We start from the raw sequence: 16,023 nt of genomic DNA on the forward strand, positions 1-16,023 counted from the left end.
TCTAGTTAGCAGTCAAATGCCCTAGGCACTATGCCACCAGAGCTCCTATGTATATGTGTATGTATATGTATATAGTTGTTGTTGTTGCTGTTTGGTGCCATTGAGTCAGCCCTGATTCATAGTGACCCCGTGTACAACAGAACGAAACACTGCCCGGTCCTGTGCCAGCCTCACAATCCTTGCTACACCTGAGCCCATTGTTGCAGCCACTGTGTCAGTCCATCTCCTTGAGGGCCTTCCCCTTTTTCCCTGACATTCCACTTCACCAAGCATGATATCCTCCTCCAGAGAATGGTTCCCTCTGACAACACAACCAAAGTAGGTGAGACGGAGTCTGGCCATTCTCGCTTCCAAGGAGCATTCTGGCCGCACTTCTTCCAGGACAGATTTGTTCATTCTTCTGGCAGGCCATGGTACTTTCACTATTCTTTGCCAACTCAAAAGCATCAACTCTTCTTTGGTCTTTCTTATTCATTGTCCAGCTTTCATGTGCATATAGGCAATTGAAAATACCATGGCTTGGGTGAGGAGCACCTTAGTCTTCAAAGAGACATCTTTGTTCTTTGGCGCTTTAAAGAGGTCTTCTGCAGCAGATTTGCCCAGTGCTGTACGACGTCTGATTTCTTGACTGCTGCTTCCATTGATGTTGATTGTGAAACCAAGTAATATACGTATGATATAAAACCCCACTGCCAACGTGTTGATTCTGACCCATGACAACCCCCATTGGATTTCCAAGGCTGTAAATCTTTATGGAAGTAGATTGCCTCATCTTCCTCCCACAGAGTGACTAGTGGGCTTGAACTGCTGACCTTCCAGTTAGCATAGCCAAATACCATACCCACTGCAGCACCAGAGCTCCTTATATATGATATAAATATATATATTGTTGTTGTTAAGTTTTGTCATGTTGATTTCAATTCATAGCAGCCCTATGTGAACTCTAGAACTACACCACAGGGTTTTCTTGGCTGTAATCTTTATAGAAGCAGATTGTCAGGTCTTTACTGAGAGATGCTGCTGAGTGGGTTTGAACTACAACCTTTCTGTTAGCAGCCAGTGCCTAGCTGATACACCACCCAGGTTCCTTATATTATATTTGATACAAAGAGAAAGATCGAGTGGTGGGGGAGTGAAAGGTGGAAATAGTTAATGCACTAAGGTGCTAACTAGAAGGTTAGAGGTTTGAGTCCACTCAGGTACTCAGAACAAAGGACTGGCAATCTACTTTTGACATGTCAGCCACTGAAAACCTTATGGAGCACAGTTCTACTCTGACACACGCAGGATCACCAAGAGTCATAGTCGACATAATGGCTATGGGTTTAGTGTGTGTAGCCATCAGTTCTTCTGTAGTCCTCCTTATTTCACATGTATATGAGGTTACTGAAAATGCCATCCCTTGGGGCAGGCACATCTTCGTCCTCAAAGTGACATCTTCGCTTTTTAACGCTTTAAAGAGGTCGTTTGCAACAGATTTGCTCAATGTCATACGTTCCTTGATTTCCTGATTGCTGCTGTCGTGGGTATTGATGGTGGGTACAAGTAAAACAAAATCCTTGACAAATGCAGTCTTTTCTCTGTTTATCATGATGCTGCTCATTGCTTCGTGTTGAGGTGTAATCCATACTGCAGGCTGTAGTCTTTGATCTTCATAAGTAAGTGCTTCAGGTTTTCTGCACTTTCAGCAAACAGGGTTGTGTCATCCACATATTGACTCTTCCTCCAAGTCATATTGATGAGTCTTCCTCCAATCCTGATGCTGTGTTCATATAGGCCAGCTGCTTGTATTATTTGCTTGTATATACAGGAGGGACCAGTCCTGGAGAAAGATCCTGCTTGGTAGAGTAGAAAGTCAGCTAAAAACCGAACTAAAAGCACAAGATGCATGGACAGTGGCTGCAAAGGGCTTAAGCATGGCAACTTTGGGGGTATGGTGCAAGACCGGGCAGCATTTCCTTCTGTTGTACACGGGGTTGGTATGAGTCAGAACTCACTCTACAGCACCTAACAACAACAACACAGACCCTTCCTGATTTTAAACCATACGGTATCCCCTTGTTCTGTTTGGATGACAGCTTCTTGGTCTATGTACAGGTTCCTCATGAGCACAGTGAAATGCTCTGGGATTCCCATTCTTCTCAATGATATCCATAATGTGTTATAACCCATACAGTAAAATGCCTTTGCATAGTCAATAAAGCTCAGGTAAGCATCTTTCTGGCATACTCTGCTTTCCGCCAAGATCCATCAGACATTAGTAATGATATTTCTCATTGCATGCCCTTTTCTGAATCGAGCATGAATTTCTGGCAGTTCCCTGTCAATGTACAGCTGCAACCATTTTTTAATTATCTCTAGTAAAATTCTACTTGTGTGTGATACTAATGATATTGTTCAACAATTTCAACATTCTATTGAATCACTTTTCCTTGGAATGGGCACAAATATGGGTCTCTACCAGTCGGTTGGCCAGGTAGCTGTTTCCCAAATTTCTTGGTGTAGACAATTGAGCACTTCCAGCACTATATCCATTTGTTGAAAATATCAATGGGTATTCCATCAATTCCTGGAGCCTTGTTTTCTTGCCAATTCCTTCAGTGCAGCTTGGACTTCCTTCTTCAGTACCACTGGTTCTTGATCATATGCTACCTCCTGAAATAGTTGAACATTGACCAATTCTTTTTGGTACAGTGACTCTCTGTATCCTTTCCATCTTTTAATGCTTCCTGCATCATTCAATACTTTACCCACAGAATCCTTCAGTATTGCAACTCAAGGCTTGAATTTTTTCTTCTGTTCTTTCAGCTGGAGAAATGCTGAGTGTATTATTCACTCTTGGTTTTTTCACTCCTGGTCTTTGCACATTTCATCATAGTACTTTACTTTGTCTTTCAAGCTGCCCTTTGGAATCTTCTGTTCGGCTAGTTTACTTTATCATCTCTTCCATTTGCTTTTGCTACTCTCAAGAGCAAGTTTCAGAGTCTCTTCTGACATCCATTTGGGGTCTTTCTTTCCTTTTCCTTCTGTTTCCTGGAATCCCATTAAATTGCTCATATGCAAGTTCAAATTGAAGATGCATAAAATGAAAGCAAGTCCATGAAAGCCAAAGTACAACGCTAAGCATATCCCATCTGAATTTAGAGAACATCTCAAGAATAATTTGGGCACATTTAACACCAAAGACCACATGAGTTGTGGGATGGCCACAAGGACATTATACATGAGGAAAGCAGAATATCATTAAAAAGACAGGAAAGAGAGAAAAAAAAAAAAACTGTAAAGATTACAACCTGGAAAATTTCTCCTCTGTCATATGAGCCCTCTAGGAGTCAAAAATCAACTCAACAGCATCTAAAAACAAGAACAACAACTCTCTCGGGAGAGTGGATTGGAAAGCTAGATCAGTGGAGAATTCAAAAAGGCATCCACTCAGACTCTTTCCCTGGAGCCAAGAGGTCCCATTGGGAATGCCAATTGGTATAGCTTTTATGGCATGCAAAATCTGTAAATTGGGCATGCCCTTTGACCTAATAATTTTCCTTCCACAAATTAATCCTTTCAGAAGAATTTTTAAATAGTCCAAGGGTATTGCTCAATGATGGCCACTTCAGTATAGTTTGTAATAGCAAAAATTAAGAAATCAAACAACAACAACAATGTCCAATAGATGGATTAAATAAACTGATGAACCCAAAGCACACTATATCATTCAGATGCTGGAAGAGAATAATGTCATAAATCTCTCTATATATTTTAAAACAAAGACGTTCATGAGCTATGGTTCAATGAAGCAAACTATGGAATAACTCAAAACACAGTCATGAAGAAGACGTCCTGGTTACTTACCTCCAGAGAAGTGCTGGTGGTTTTGTTTCCACAAGCTTCGTCCAGAATGCTGAAGGTGGCATTCATTAGCATACAGAAGGACACCTGTGCCCAGGAAGAACCGTATTGGTTGATTTTGCCCACAGGCATATCATCTTCATATTGAGCCATCCTACGGGGTCCTGAAGCAACCAAACCTCAGTGGAGGTCCTGACCTCCTGAGATGTCATGAGTCTCTAGAATTCTCAGAGATATAGAAACTCACCATTTGATCAGAATTGAAATAGCATCATCCTTCTCTTCCATGAATTTAAAGAAAAAACTATTTAGTGGGATCAATACATGGGGAGATGGGTTCAAAACAACAACAAAAAAAGTGGTCCATGGTGTATGAGAATTCCAAAGCTGATTTACAAGTTCTGGTGATGCTCTGCCATCATCAACATATGACTCCAATTTTGTGGTCCAAGATGGCTGCTCTAGCACCTGCCATCACACCTACATTCCAGCTGGTGGGAAGGTAAGAAAGGGAAGTGGGTTAGGGGAAGGGGGGATGGGAAATGACTGCTTGATGGTTACAAGGTTTCCATTTGGGGTGACGAACAAAATCCATAAATTCAACTTAAAGAAATTAAAACAAAAACAAAAACCCATTACCATCAAGTTGCTTCTGACCTACAGTAACCCCGTATGTTACAGAGTAGAAATATTCCATAGGATTTTTATGGCTGTAAACTTTATGGAAGCAGATTGCCAGGCCATTATTCTGCAGTGCTGCTTGGTGACTTCAAACTGCCAACCATTAGGTTAGTAGAAATGCACACAAAACATTTGCACCAGCCAAGGACTAGGTGTTAAAGTGAACACCGTAATGACCTAGCAACCTCACTCCTAGGTATTTATCCTAGATAAATGAAGACTTAGGTTCACACAGAAAATCCATGAAGCTTTACAGCAGCTCTGTTTATAATGACCAAAAGTTGTAAATCATCCAAGTGTCCTTCTAGGGGTGAATGAATAAACAAACTGGTGTGTCCATAAAATGAGGACACTGGTGGTTCAATGGTAGAATTCCCACCTTCCATGCAGGAGACCTGAGTTCCACTCCTGGCCAATGCACCTCATCCACAGCCACCATCCATCTGTCAGTGGAACTTGTGTGCTGCTGTGATGCTCAACAGGTTTCAGCAGAGCTTCCAGACTGAGACAGACTAGGAAGAAAGGCCTGGTGATTGCCTTCCAAAAAACAGCCAATGGAAACCCTATGGACCACAGCAGTGTGAGCAACCACTCTTGAGGATGGTGCAGGACCAGGCAGCATTTCCTTCCATTGGTCATGGAGTCACCATGAGTCAGGGCCAGCTAACTCAACAGGAGCTCACAACAACAACAACAGCGCATCCATAAAACAGGACACTGATCCACAATACAAAGGAATGAAGTGCTGGGACAGCGTGGATGAGGCTGGAAAGCATTATGCTAAGTGCTAGGCTTTTTTGACAGCAGTTCCTGAAGCTGGCCGTGGAAGCTTTATCATCAAGATGACATCATTAGAGAGCTGGAGAAGTCCAAATACCTCTCTGCCCTTCCTGGCTGTGCATCACTCATCCCACATCACTCCCATGCAACACCAACACCTTCGGTAGTGCTGAGACTTCCACATAGTTTCCCCTTCTTTTAGTAAAATCATCCCCAAGTTTTACATGGGCAAAGGTTCTCCCTTCCTAGCTTCCCTTGTGACCACGTGTGACCACGTGGTGAATTGTTGGCCAAAGTGATGTGAGCAGAAGTGATTCTGGGTCATATTCTTAAAAGGTAGGAATGTACCTTCCACTTTCCCAGCCGGAATGGAGATGTGATGGCAGGTGCGGAAGCAGCCATCTTGGACCTCAGGACAGGGAGTCTTATATTGATGATGGCAGAACACTATGGAGCCATTATACCAACTCTTGGCAGCTTATGCTCATCTGTTACAGGGGAAGAAATCAATGCTATCGGGTTTAAGTTACAGTAATTTTGGCCTTTATTAAAAACAAACAAACAAACAAAAAAAAAAAAAAACTCACTGCCATCGAGTTGGATCTGACTCATAGTCACCTCTCCTTGGGCTTCTGAGGCAGTATCACTGTGGAAGTAGATTGCCCAACCTTTCTTCCAAGGAACGGCTGGGGGATTTGAACTGCTGACCTTCTGGTTAGCAGTCAAATGCCTTAGACACTTCACCACCAAAATCAAGATCCTGACTAAGTGGCTTCTAGGAAAACCTCGAGAGCTTGAGATATTTAAAGATACTTACATATTCAGCCTCCACTGCTGCCCTGCCCTGGCATCGCTGGACCTGTTCATTGCCATGTATGACATCTTCTTTACACTTGAAGGGAGCCCCTAGAAAAAAACAACAATAACCAAACTTCAACCACAGCAAAGTACAATTAAAAGGCAAGTCTGATTGCCTCACCCCCTGCTTAAAATCCATCCTACCACAAAGGAGTTCTGGTGGCGTAGTGGGCAAAGCATTTGGCTTTTTATGAAAAGGTCGGCGGTTTGAACCTTTCGTGGAAGAAAGATGAGACAGTCCCCTTCTGTAAAGACTGATGGCCTCGGAAACCCCGCAGGTAGTTCTACTCTGTTCTCTAGGGGCACTGTGAGTCAGAATCGACTTGATGGCAGTGGGTTTTTAACAGGCAATGGTGAAAATGAATAAACAGCCACACACTACATTCGAGATTCTGAGGGCTTGAAAAAAAAAAAAAAAAAGTCCAAAAACAATGCACACAATATGGCATCATTTTTGAAAAGCATGATGCTTACTTAACAAGATGTTGTGTTGTTGTTGTTGTTGGGTGCCACTGAATCACTTCCAACTCATAACGACCCCATGTGACAGAGTAGAACTGCCTTCAGGGTTTCCTAAAGTACAATCTTTATGAGAACAGACCACCAGGTCTTTTCTTCCTTGGAGCCACTGGCTAGGTTTGAACTGGCAACCTTTCAGTAAGCAACCAAGAGACCTTAACCATTGTGTCATCAAGTCTCCTCAGACAGTGTGTAAGGATACATGAACCAGGAAAACCAAACCCATTACCACTGAGTCAATTCCAACTCATAGCAACCCCATGTGTCCCAGAGCAGAACTGTGTTCCATGGGGTTTCTCTGGCTGTCATCTCACAGAAGCAGGTCACCAGGTCTTTCTTACGTGGTGCCACTGATGGATTCAAACTGCCAACCTTTGGGTTAGTACTGACAGCAAACCAGTTGTGCTAGCCAGGGACCTCGCAGGGATACATACATGGGGGAAAATATCTCTATAAGTAGAGTAAGCTAGCAGTTATCCGGAGTGAGAGGGAGGAGGAAAGAGAGGATCATTGCTTAGGAGACACTGCACTGCTGAGACAGTGGGCGGTAGAGACACTGGAAACAGACAACAGCAACGGTTGCACAACACAAGCAACATGATCACTGTTACTGAATGGACACGTGGAGAAGGCCAAAATGGGAAATGTTTTGTTATATGTATACCTATATGTATTTACAACAAAAGTAGATGATAGATGATGGATGGGTAGATAGATGGGTAGGTGGATGGATAGATACATAAGTGGATAGGTGGATAAATCCTGATTGATTCGTTTTAAAAAGACACCTAAAACTTTTTTTATCCTGCAAAAACAAAAACTAAAAATGGTAAGAGAATAGGAAACACAAAAGACCAAATGCTTGTCTCTGGGGAGTAGACAGAGGTGGGCTGGGGAGGGAACACCCAGGAGCTGCACAGCACTGATAATATTCCACTTTGCATGTGTGGTGGGACCTCAGGGATCCTCACTTCAGTGTTATATCCTCTGGCCACCATGTAAGTTGCATCTAATATTTTCCGTGTGTCCAATTACCCATAATTTTAAAAAATACATAAACTTTCCATGTTTTCCACTGTGCTTGGTAGAAATGCCGACACGCTTTGTGTGGCACGCAAAGCCTTGCAGAGCTGGACCCTGAGCCTCAGTGGGAGGCATCTCACGCCACGCCCCACTGCCCTCACCCTGCTTGAGCCCAGGAACTCGGCTTGCTCCTTGTCTGTGCAAGCCTACCCTTCCCCTGCCTCAGTGCCATTCTCCAGCTGCCAAATTCTTACTCTGCCAGTTCAGCTTAAGTGTCGTTTGCTCAAAGCTTATTGAATATTAGATGTTCTGTAGTTGTGTGCTGTTGGGCAAATTTTGATTCATAGCGAAGCCAGTTGACAAGAGTAGAACTGCCCCCATAGGGTTTTCTAGCGGTTCAAACCCACCAGCCACTCTGCGGAAGAAAGACAGGGCAATCTACTTCCGCAAAGATTTACTGCCTCAGAAACCCAATGAGGGTCGCTATGAGTCAGAATTGACTTGACAGCAATGGGTTTGGTTTGGTTTTTGGTTTAATCTTTATAGGAATAGATTGTCAAGTCTTTCAGCCATGGAGCTGCTAGGTAACTTTGAACAGCCAGCCTTCCAGTTAGCAGCACAGCACTTAACCACTGTGTTGCCAGGGCTCCTAAAATATCACATTGTTGTTGTTGTTGTTACGTGCCATTGAGTCGAACCTGACTCATAGCGACCCCTCCTTGGGTTTCCGAGGCAGTATCACTACGGGAGTGGATTGCCCCATCTTCCTTCCGAGGAGTGTCTGGTGGGTTTGAACCGCCAGCCTTCTGGTTAGCAATCAAGTGCCTTAGCCACTATCACATTAGTCACTGTGATTTTTTGATCATGGCATTAGAAGATTGGGCAATCTATTTCTGTAGTGATACCACCTCAGTCACTATGAGTTGGGTTCGACTCGATGGCAGTGAGTTGATTAAATAATTGTGTGTGTGCTGTCAATCTCCTTCCCTAGACTATAAACTATGTGAAGGCAAGCATGATTTCTCATGAAAGCAGGTCACCAGGACTTCCTTCCACAGCGCTGCTGAGTGGATTTGAACTGCCATTCTTTGGATTGGGAGATGAGTGCAAACCATTTGTGTCACCCAGGGATCTCAATAAATAAATACAGGCTACAAAAATAATTCATTGCATGAGTGAATTAATGAATGAATAAAACAAAAGAGAATCTCTGGATGTGGTGAGTCACAGGAGGTGCCAGAGGTTAGGTAGAGTGAGGAATTTACAACCAAAGCAAGACACAGATGCCATTGCAAAGAAATACAGGATATGATTACTCTTGCAGTTGAAGTTGCCATCTTTCCAAGAGCCTTCTGGGTCAGGATGAAAGCCCACCATGCAGCTACAACTGTAGGATCCCAGAGCATTGGTGCAGACGGAATTGGGGCCACATGGCGATGGATCTTGGAAGCACTCATCAATGTCTGCAAGAAACTGGAGAATATCAAGACACCCAGAGGAATATAATGATATTTCTTTCCAGGCTGGCCAGCAACCCTCTGCTCACCTATACATTCTATCCCATCGCCTGTGAAGGTCAGCTCTCCATGGCTTGGAGCAAACCCAGGCAGGCAGGTGCAAGAGTAGCTCCCTGGAGTATTGGTGCATGTTGCATTGGAGCGACACATGCTCACGCACTCATCAATATCTGTGATGTAGAGAATAGGTGTGAGGCAGGGGTGCTCAACCATCCAAAAAACGTCATGCTTTGACTGGATAGAATAGGAGAAAAATGTGGAACAAAAATGAAAACTGTATATATATATATCCACTGCCATCGAGTAGAATCTGACTCATAGCAATCCCACTGGGTTTCCAAGGTGGTGAATCTTTATGGAAATAGATTTCCCCATCTTCCTTCCACAGAGCAGCTGGTGGGTTTGAACTGCCAAGTTTCTGGTTAGCAGTCAAATGCCTTAGGTATTGATCTACCACAGCTACACACACACACACACACACACACACATACCAACACACATATAAGAAGGCTTACTGGACTGATAGAGACTGGTGAAACTCCCAAGACCATGGTCTCTAGTTAGCCTTCAGTCCTGAAAATGAACTCAGCCAGACTATAGATAGGCACATAGAGTGAACAATTACACCAGGTAGATACACTCCTTAGAGCAGTCAATCATGGGAGATCAGAAGGGCAATATTTGCACAGGGAGATAGCTCAGGGGGCAGGAATGCATAGGAAAGAAGGACATAAGGAAGAGGTAACTACAGGGAGGAAGTGGGAAGAGGTTTGTTACATTGTGGGGATTGTAGTCAATGTCATGAAACTAAATGTGTATGGAAAATGAATTTGCTCTGTAAACTTTCAGCCAAATCACAATAAAAATTATATATATTAAAAAAAAAGTCATACTCCAAATATATAGAAACCAAAGCTTATGAATGGCTGCCATGGATAGGAAGGAGGGAGAAAGGGGGCATTTTTGATTGGAGGGCACTGAGTCTATGTTAATGGCGGTAGAATAGTTTGGAAAAGGATGGTGACAATGGAAGCACGTTGTGACAAAGGTAATCAGTACCACTGAACTCCAAATGAGGGAACTGTTGTCTTGGGGAGTATTTTGGTGTATATATTTTCACCACAATAAAAATAAATCAAATAGCTAAAACTTTAAAAAAAAAATTAAGTAATGCTTCCCCTTCCAAAGTACAGAGTTGCCACCAGAAAATGGTGGTCCAACTAAGGACTTTATTTCCCAGCCCCTCTGCATCTGGGTCGGCCGTGTATCGAATTTTCATTCATGGAACATGAGAAGGTGTGGTAGATGTCACTTATGCCCCAAGGTGGTTAAGAATGGGGTAAGCCTTCCCTCTTCTCTCTTCCCCCCCGCGAGGGGGTAGAACTCCAAGGACCTAAAGGAGAGAGGCCCAAACAATGGAAGGACCTGGATCCGTAAGTCACCACATAAAAGACAGCTGCCACTGACCAGCCATTCCCACAGTGATTTGCTGTGAGATGAGAACATCTGTTGTGTTAAAGCCCATGATCCTCAGCTGGAGTCCCTTTGTCCTCCAAGGGGATATTTGACAATGTCTAGGGACATTTTTAGGAGCTCTGGTAGCATAGTGCCTAAGGCACTTGACTGCTAACCAGAAGGCTGGCGGTTCAAACCCACCAGCCACTCCTCAGAAGGAAGGTTGGGCATTCCTACTTCCGTAGTGATACCACCTCGGAAACCCAAGGAGGGGTCGCTATGAGTCGGGTCAGAATCAACAGCACATAACAACAACAACAGGAACATTTTTGGCTGTCACAGTTTGAGGGTATTATTGGCATCTGCGGGGTAAAGGTGAAAGACGTTGCCAAACATCCTCAAATGGACAGGATAACTCCCCACATGAAAGAATTATCCACCTCAAAACGCCAATCGTGGTGAGGTTAAGAAAACAGTGGTCTAAACGGATAGAGGAGGGTGGCAGGTCCCTATGTCAATGCAGCATTCTCTCCCTTCCCCCCACCCCGTCTTCTGAAACACAGAGGATATATGGTATAGAACTTTGACCTGGAAAAAGAAATTAGGGAGAAGGTAAGTAAAAAACCTTTCATGCTTCTATGCAACACAAGATGAGGAGTGACCACGCAGTCTATTAGTGATTGAGTAGGTATGTGGTGTATCTCACTGGGCAGTACCAGTTTGTGAAGGGCAGCTAGGGACAGCGCTGCTGGAGTACTGAAGGTTGAACCAAGGATGGAAAAGGGCTGAAGGATTCAAGAGATATTTGGCAGGTAGTTTCCCCAGGACTTGAAGACTGGTTTGATATGGAGGAAGAGGGGGGATCTAGGATGTCTCTCAGGTCTTAAATGCTTTCAGGACAAAGCTCTGACTTTGAGATCTGAGCTCTCTCTAGGGCGGGTTTCTCACCTCAGCATTATTCACACTTTGGACCAGATAATTCTTGGCTGTGAGGGGCTCCCTGTGCTCTGTTGGGGGTTGAGCAGCATCTCCAGCCTCCACCCACTAGATACCTGCGGCATACCCTTCCCCCCAGCTGTAACAGTCAAAACGGCCTCTGGTTAGTGTAATGGTTGGACAATATGATAAGTGTCATCAATGTCAACAAATTGCACATGTAAAAAATGTTGAAATGGCAAAAGTTTTGCAACGTATTTGGTTGCTGTTGTTAGCTGCTATCAAGTCAGGCCCCGACTCATGGTGACCCTGACACACAGAGCAAAGCACTGCTCAGTCCTGTGCAATCCCCATGGTCACCTGCAGATCAAACTGCTGTGATCCATTGAGTATTCATGGGATGATTTTTCAGATTTTTGTCTGATTTTGCCAGACCTTTCTTCCTAATGTGGAAGTGCTGCTGAAGACCGTTCAGCATCCGAGCGACATGCAAGCCCCCACTGACAGACGGCTGGTGGCTGCCCAGGAGGTGCATTGGCTGGGAATCGAACCTGGATCTCCACATGGAAGGTGAGAATTTGACCACTGAACCATCAGTGCCACCATATATATTTTTATATTGTTAGAACCAAAACCAAAACCAAACTCACTGCCATTGATTAAAAAATAATAATAATAAAATAACATTGAAGTGACAAATGTTTTGTTAGGTATATTTTTATCCTGATCAAAATAATAATAATAATAATGTAGACATTGACAAATGTCCTCTGGGGAGAAAAACCACTCTAGGGACAAGAGCTCCCTCTAGCATCAAGGACAGCCTGACCCACTGCTCAACTCATAGTAGGTCTTGGATGGGAGTTTGAATCATGGCTTTTCCACTTAATCACTGTGTGTTCTTGGACAAGTCACTCCACCTCTCTGGACCTCAGTTGTCTCATCCCTACAATAGAATCATCATCCCTATCCATATGGTTGTTGAAGGAGATGATGGTTAATTAACTGGGGAGGTAAACCATGAAGAACAGGTAGGGTGTACCTTCACAAGTGGAGTTCTTGAAAATGAAGCCATCATGGCAGTGGCAGCTGTAGCTTCCCACGGAGTTGATGCAGGCAGAATTCTCTGGGCAGGCATTGATGTTCAGGCACTCGTTGATATCTGAGGGGCAGAGTGCAAAAGGCAGCAGACAGGGGACCAGACATCCAGGGTCAGAAACACATACACCCAACTCAGCGGAGGCTGTCCATCAGAGACCCCATGCCAGACAGCATTACCTGAACAGGTGGAATTGTCTGCCTTTGCTGGGATCCAAGTGTTTCCAGTAGGCAAAGAGAAGCCACTCAAACAGCTGCAGTGGTATCTCCCTGGCAGGTTTCTGCAGACTGAGTGAGGCCCACAGCGTGGGGGTGTCTGAGAGCACTCATCGACATCTGGGTGGACAAAGAGTTGGTGTCATTTGAGTAGCAGGTTGTGTTTTCCATGGATGGATGCAGTGGGACTTTGGCCCTCCTCTCAGCAAGAGGGTGGCCGACACACCTTCCTCTTCAATCTGAGCTGTGAGTATAGTGAAGACAGCTCTAACCCTAACCAAACCCATTGACTCTGACTCATAGAAACTCTACATATGACAGAGTAGAAGTGTGTTTGTTTCATAGGTGTCCCTGCTGGTATTTGAAATACCAGTGGCATAGCCTCCAGCCTCACAGCAACATGCAAGCCACCACAGTATGACAAACTGACAGATGGGTGGTGGGGGTAAGGTAGAGAGTCAGTGAAAAATGGGAAGACCCTCAATGAGATGGATTGACCCAGTGGCTGCAACTGTGAGTTCAATCATAGCAAGGATTATGAGGATGGGCAGGACTGGACAGTGTTTCATCCTTTCGTACAGAGGGTTGCTATGAGTCAGAACAGACTCTACAGCACCTAACAACATAATGACAACATGGGCAAGATATTGAACGATGCAGGAAGCACCAAAAGAAGATGGAAATAATACATAGAGTCACACGACCAAAGAGTAAATTTACATTTAACCATTTCAGGAGGTTGCATATGATCAAGAAACAATGTTATTGAAGGAAGATGTCCAAGTTCTATTGAAGGAATTGAAAAAAAAGAGAAAAGTTCCAGGAATTGATGGAATACCCACTATGATGTTTCAATAAATGAATACAATGCTGGAAGCCCTCACTTGTTTATGCCAAGAAATTTGGAAGACAGCTACTTGGCCAACCAACTGGAAGAAATCTGTATTTGTGCCTATTCCAAAGAAAGGTGATCCAACAGAATGCAGAAATTATTGAACAATATCATTAGTATCACACACAAATAATATTTTGCTGAAGATAATTCAAAATGGTCATAGTATATTAATAGGGAATTTCTAGAAATTACAGCTGGATTCAGAAGAGGATGTGGAACGTGGGATATCACTGCTAATGTCAGATGGATCTTGGCTGAAAGCAGAGAATACCAGAAAGAAATATAGCTGTGTTATATAGACTATACAAAGACTGTGTGGATCATCGCCCTGGAGAGAACAATCATGGGAGAAGGGAGGGCTTCTTATGCACAGGGAGATAGCTCAGGGTGCAGAAGAGTATGAAGAGATGGACACTGGGAGGAGGTAACTATGGGGAGGAAGTGGGAGGGGAGCTGCTGCATTGTAAATTTTGGTCAATGACATGAGACAAAGTATATGTGAACTGCTGTATGAAAAGTGAATTTACTCTGTAAATCTTCACCCAAATCCTAAAAAAAAAAAAAAAAAAAGACTGTGTGGATCATAACAAGTTATGGATAGCATTGCAAAGGGTGGGAATTCCAGAAGACTTAACTGTGCTCATGAGGAATCTGTACATAGACCAAGAGGCAGAACAAAAGGATACCACGTGTTTTAATGTCAGGAAGGGTATGCATCAGGGTTGTGTCCTTTCACCATTTATTCAATCTGTAGACTGAGCAAATAATCCGAGAATCTGGACTATATGAAGAAGAACGCAGAATCAGGATTAGAGGAAGAGTAATTAATAATCTAAGATATGCAGATGAAACAACCTTGCTTGTTGAAAGTGCAGAAGACTTGAAGCACTTACTGATGAAGATCAAAGGCTACAGTCTTCAATATTATTTACACATCAACATAAAGAAAAGTAAAATCCTCAAAGAAAACTGGACCAATAAGCAACATCACAATAAATGGAGAAAAGATCAAAGTTGCCAAGGGTTCCATTTTAATTGTATCCCCAAGCAGCAGTCAAGAAATCAAACCACTTATTGCACTGGGCAAATATGCTGCAAAATACTCTTTAACGTGTTCAAGAGCAGAGATGTCACTTTGAAAAGTAAAGTGCACATGACCAAGCCATGGTATTTTCAATCACCTCATGTACCATATGAAAGATGGAAAATGAATAAGGAAGACAGAAGAAGAATTGATGCCTTTGAATTGTGGTGTTGGCAAAGAATACTGAAGATACCATGAACTGCCAGAAAAATGAATATATCTGTCCTGGGAGAAGTGCAGCCAGAAAGCTCCTTAGAAGCAAGACTGGTCAGACTTCATCTCACCTACTTTGGTCTTGTTGTCAGAATGGTCCAATCCCTGAAGAAGGATGTCATACTTGGTAAAGTAGAGGGTCAGCAAAAATAGGGGAAGGCATTCAATAACGTGGATGAACACAGTGGCTGCAACAACAGGCTCATGCATAGTAAGGATTGTGAGGAGGGTGCACTCTGCTGCACATGGGCTCGCCATGAGTTGGAACTGACTCGAAGGCACCCAACAACAACAACACAATAGAGTCATCATCTCTATCCACATGGTTGTTGAAGGAGGTGATGGTTAATTAACTGGGGAGGTAAACCATGAAGAACAGGTAGGGTGTACCTTCACAAGTGGAGTTCTTGAGGATGAAGCCATCATGGCAGTGGCAGCTGTAGCTCCCCACGGAGTTGACGCAGGCAGAATTCTCTGGGCAGGCATTGATGTTCAGGCACTCGTTGATATCTGAGGGGCAGAGTGGGAGAGGCAGCAGGCAGGTGACCAGGCTTCCAGGGTCAGAAACACATACACCCAACCCAGTGGGGGCTGTCCACCAGAGACCCCATGCCAGACAGCATTACCTGAACAGGTGGAACTGTTTGCCTTTGCTGGGATCCAAGTGTTTCCAGTAGGCAAAGAGAAGCCACTCAAACAGCTGCAGTGGTATCTCCCTGGCAGGTTTCTGCAGACTGAGTGAGGTCCACAGCGTGGGGGTGTCTGAGAGCACTCATCGACATCTGGGTGGACAAAGAGTTGGGGTCATTTGAGTAGCAGGTTGTGTTTTCCATGGATAGGTGCAGTGGGACTTTGGCCCTCCTCTCAGCAAGAGGGTGGCCGACACACCTTCCTCTTCAATC

At 43.9% G+C, this 16,023-nt stretch overlaps 1 protein-coding gene across 1 annotated transcript in view; it reads right to left on the reverse strand.

Annotated features, from left to right (window-relative positions):
- The window catches only part of ADGRE1 (adhesion G protein-coupled receptor E1), a 51,062-nt gene that overhangs the window by 33,119 nt on the left and 1,920 nt on the right, over positions 1 to 16,023 (reverse strand). The window contains exons 2-8 of the mRNA XM_042782764.1: positions 15,748 to 15,903; positions 15,512 to 15,631; positions 12,658 to 12,777; positions 9,254 to 9,394; positions 9,024 to 9,170; positions 6,125 to 6,213; positions 3,850 to 3,933 (exon numbers count right to left, since the gene is read on the reverse strand). Coding sequence (XP_042638698.1) covers positions 3,850 to 3,933; positions 6,125 to 6,213; positions 9,024 to 9,170; positions 9,254 to 9,394; positions 12,658 to 12,777; positions 15,512 to 15,631; positions 15,748 to 15,903 — 857 coding nt within the window. The remainder of the gene's footprint in view (positions 1 to 3,849; positions 3,934 to 6,124; positions 6,214 to 9,023; positions 9,171 to 9,253; positions 9,395 to 12,657; positions 12,778 to 15,511; positions 15,632 to 15,747; positions 15,904 to 16,023) is intronic.

Source organism: Orycteropus afer, unplaced genomic scaffold (genome assembly GCF_000298275.1).
Source record: "Orycteropus afer afer isolate SDZICR_OR568_19922 unplaced genomic scaffold, OryAfe1.0 scaffold00461, whole genome shotgun sequence".
Taxonomy (NCBI): domain Eukaryota; kingdom Metazoa; phylum Chordata; class Mammalia; order Tubulidentata; family Orycteropodidae; genus Orycteropus; species Orycteropus afer.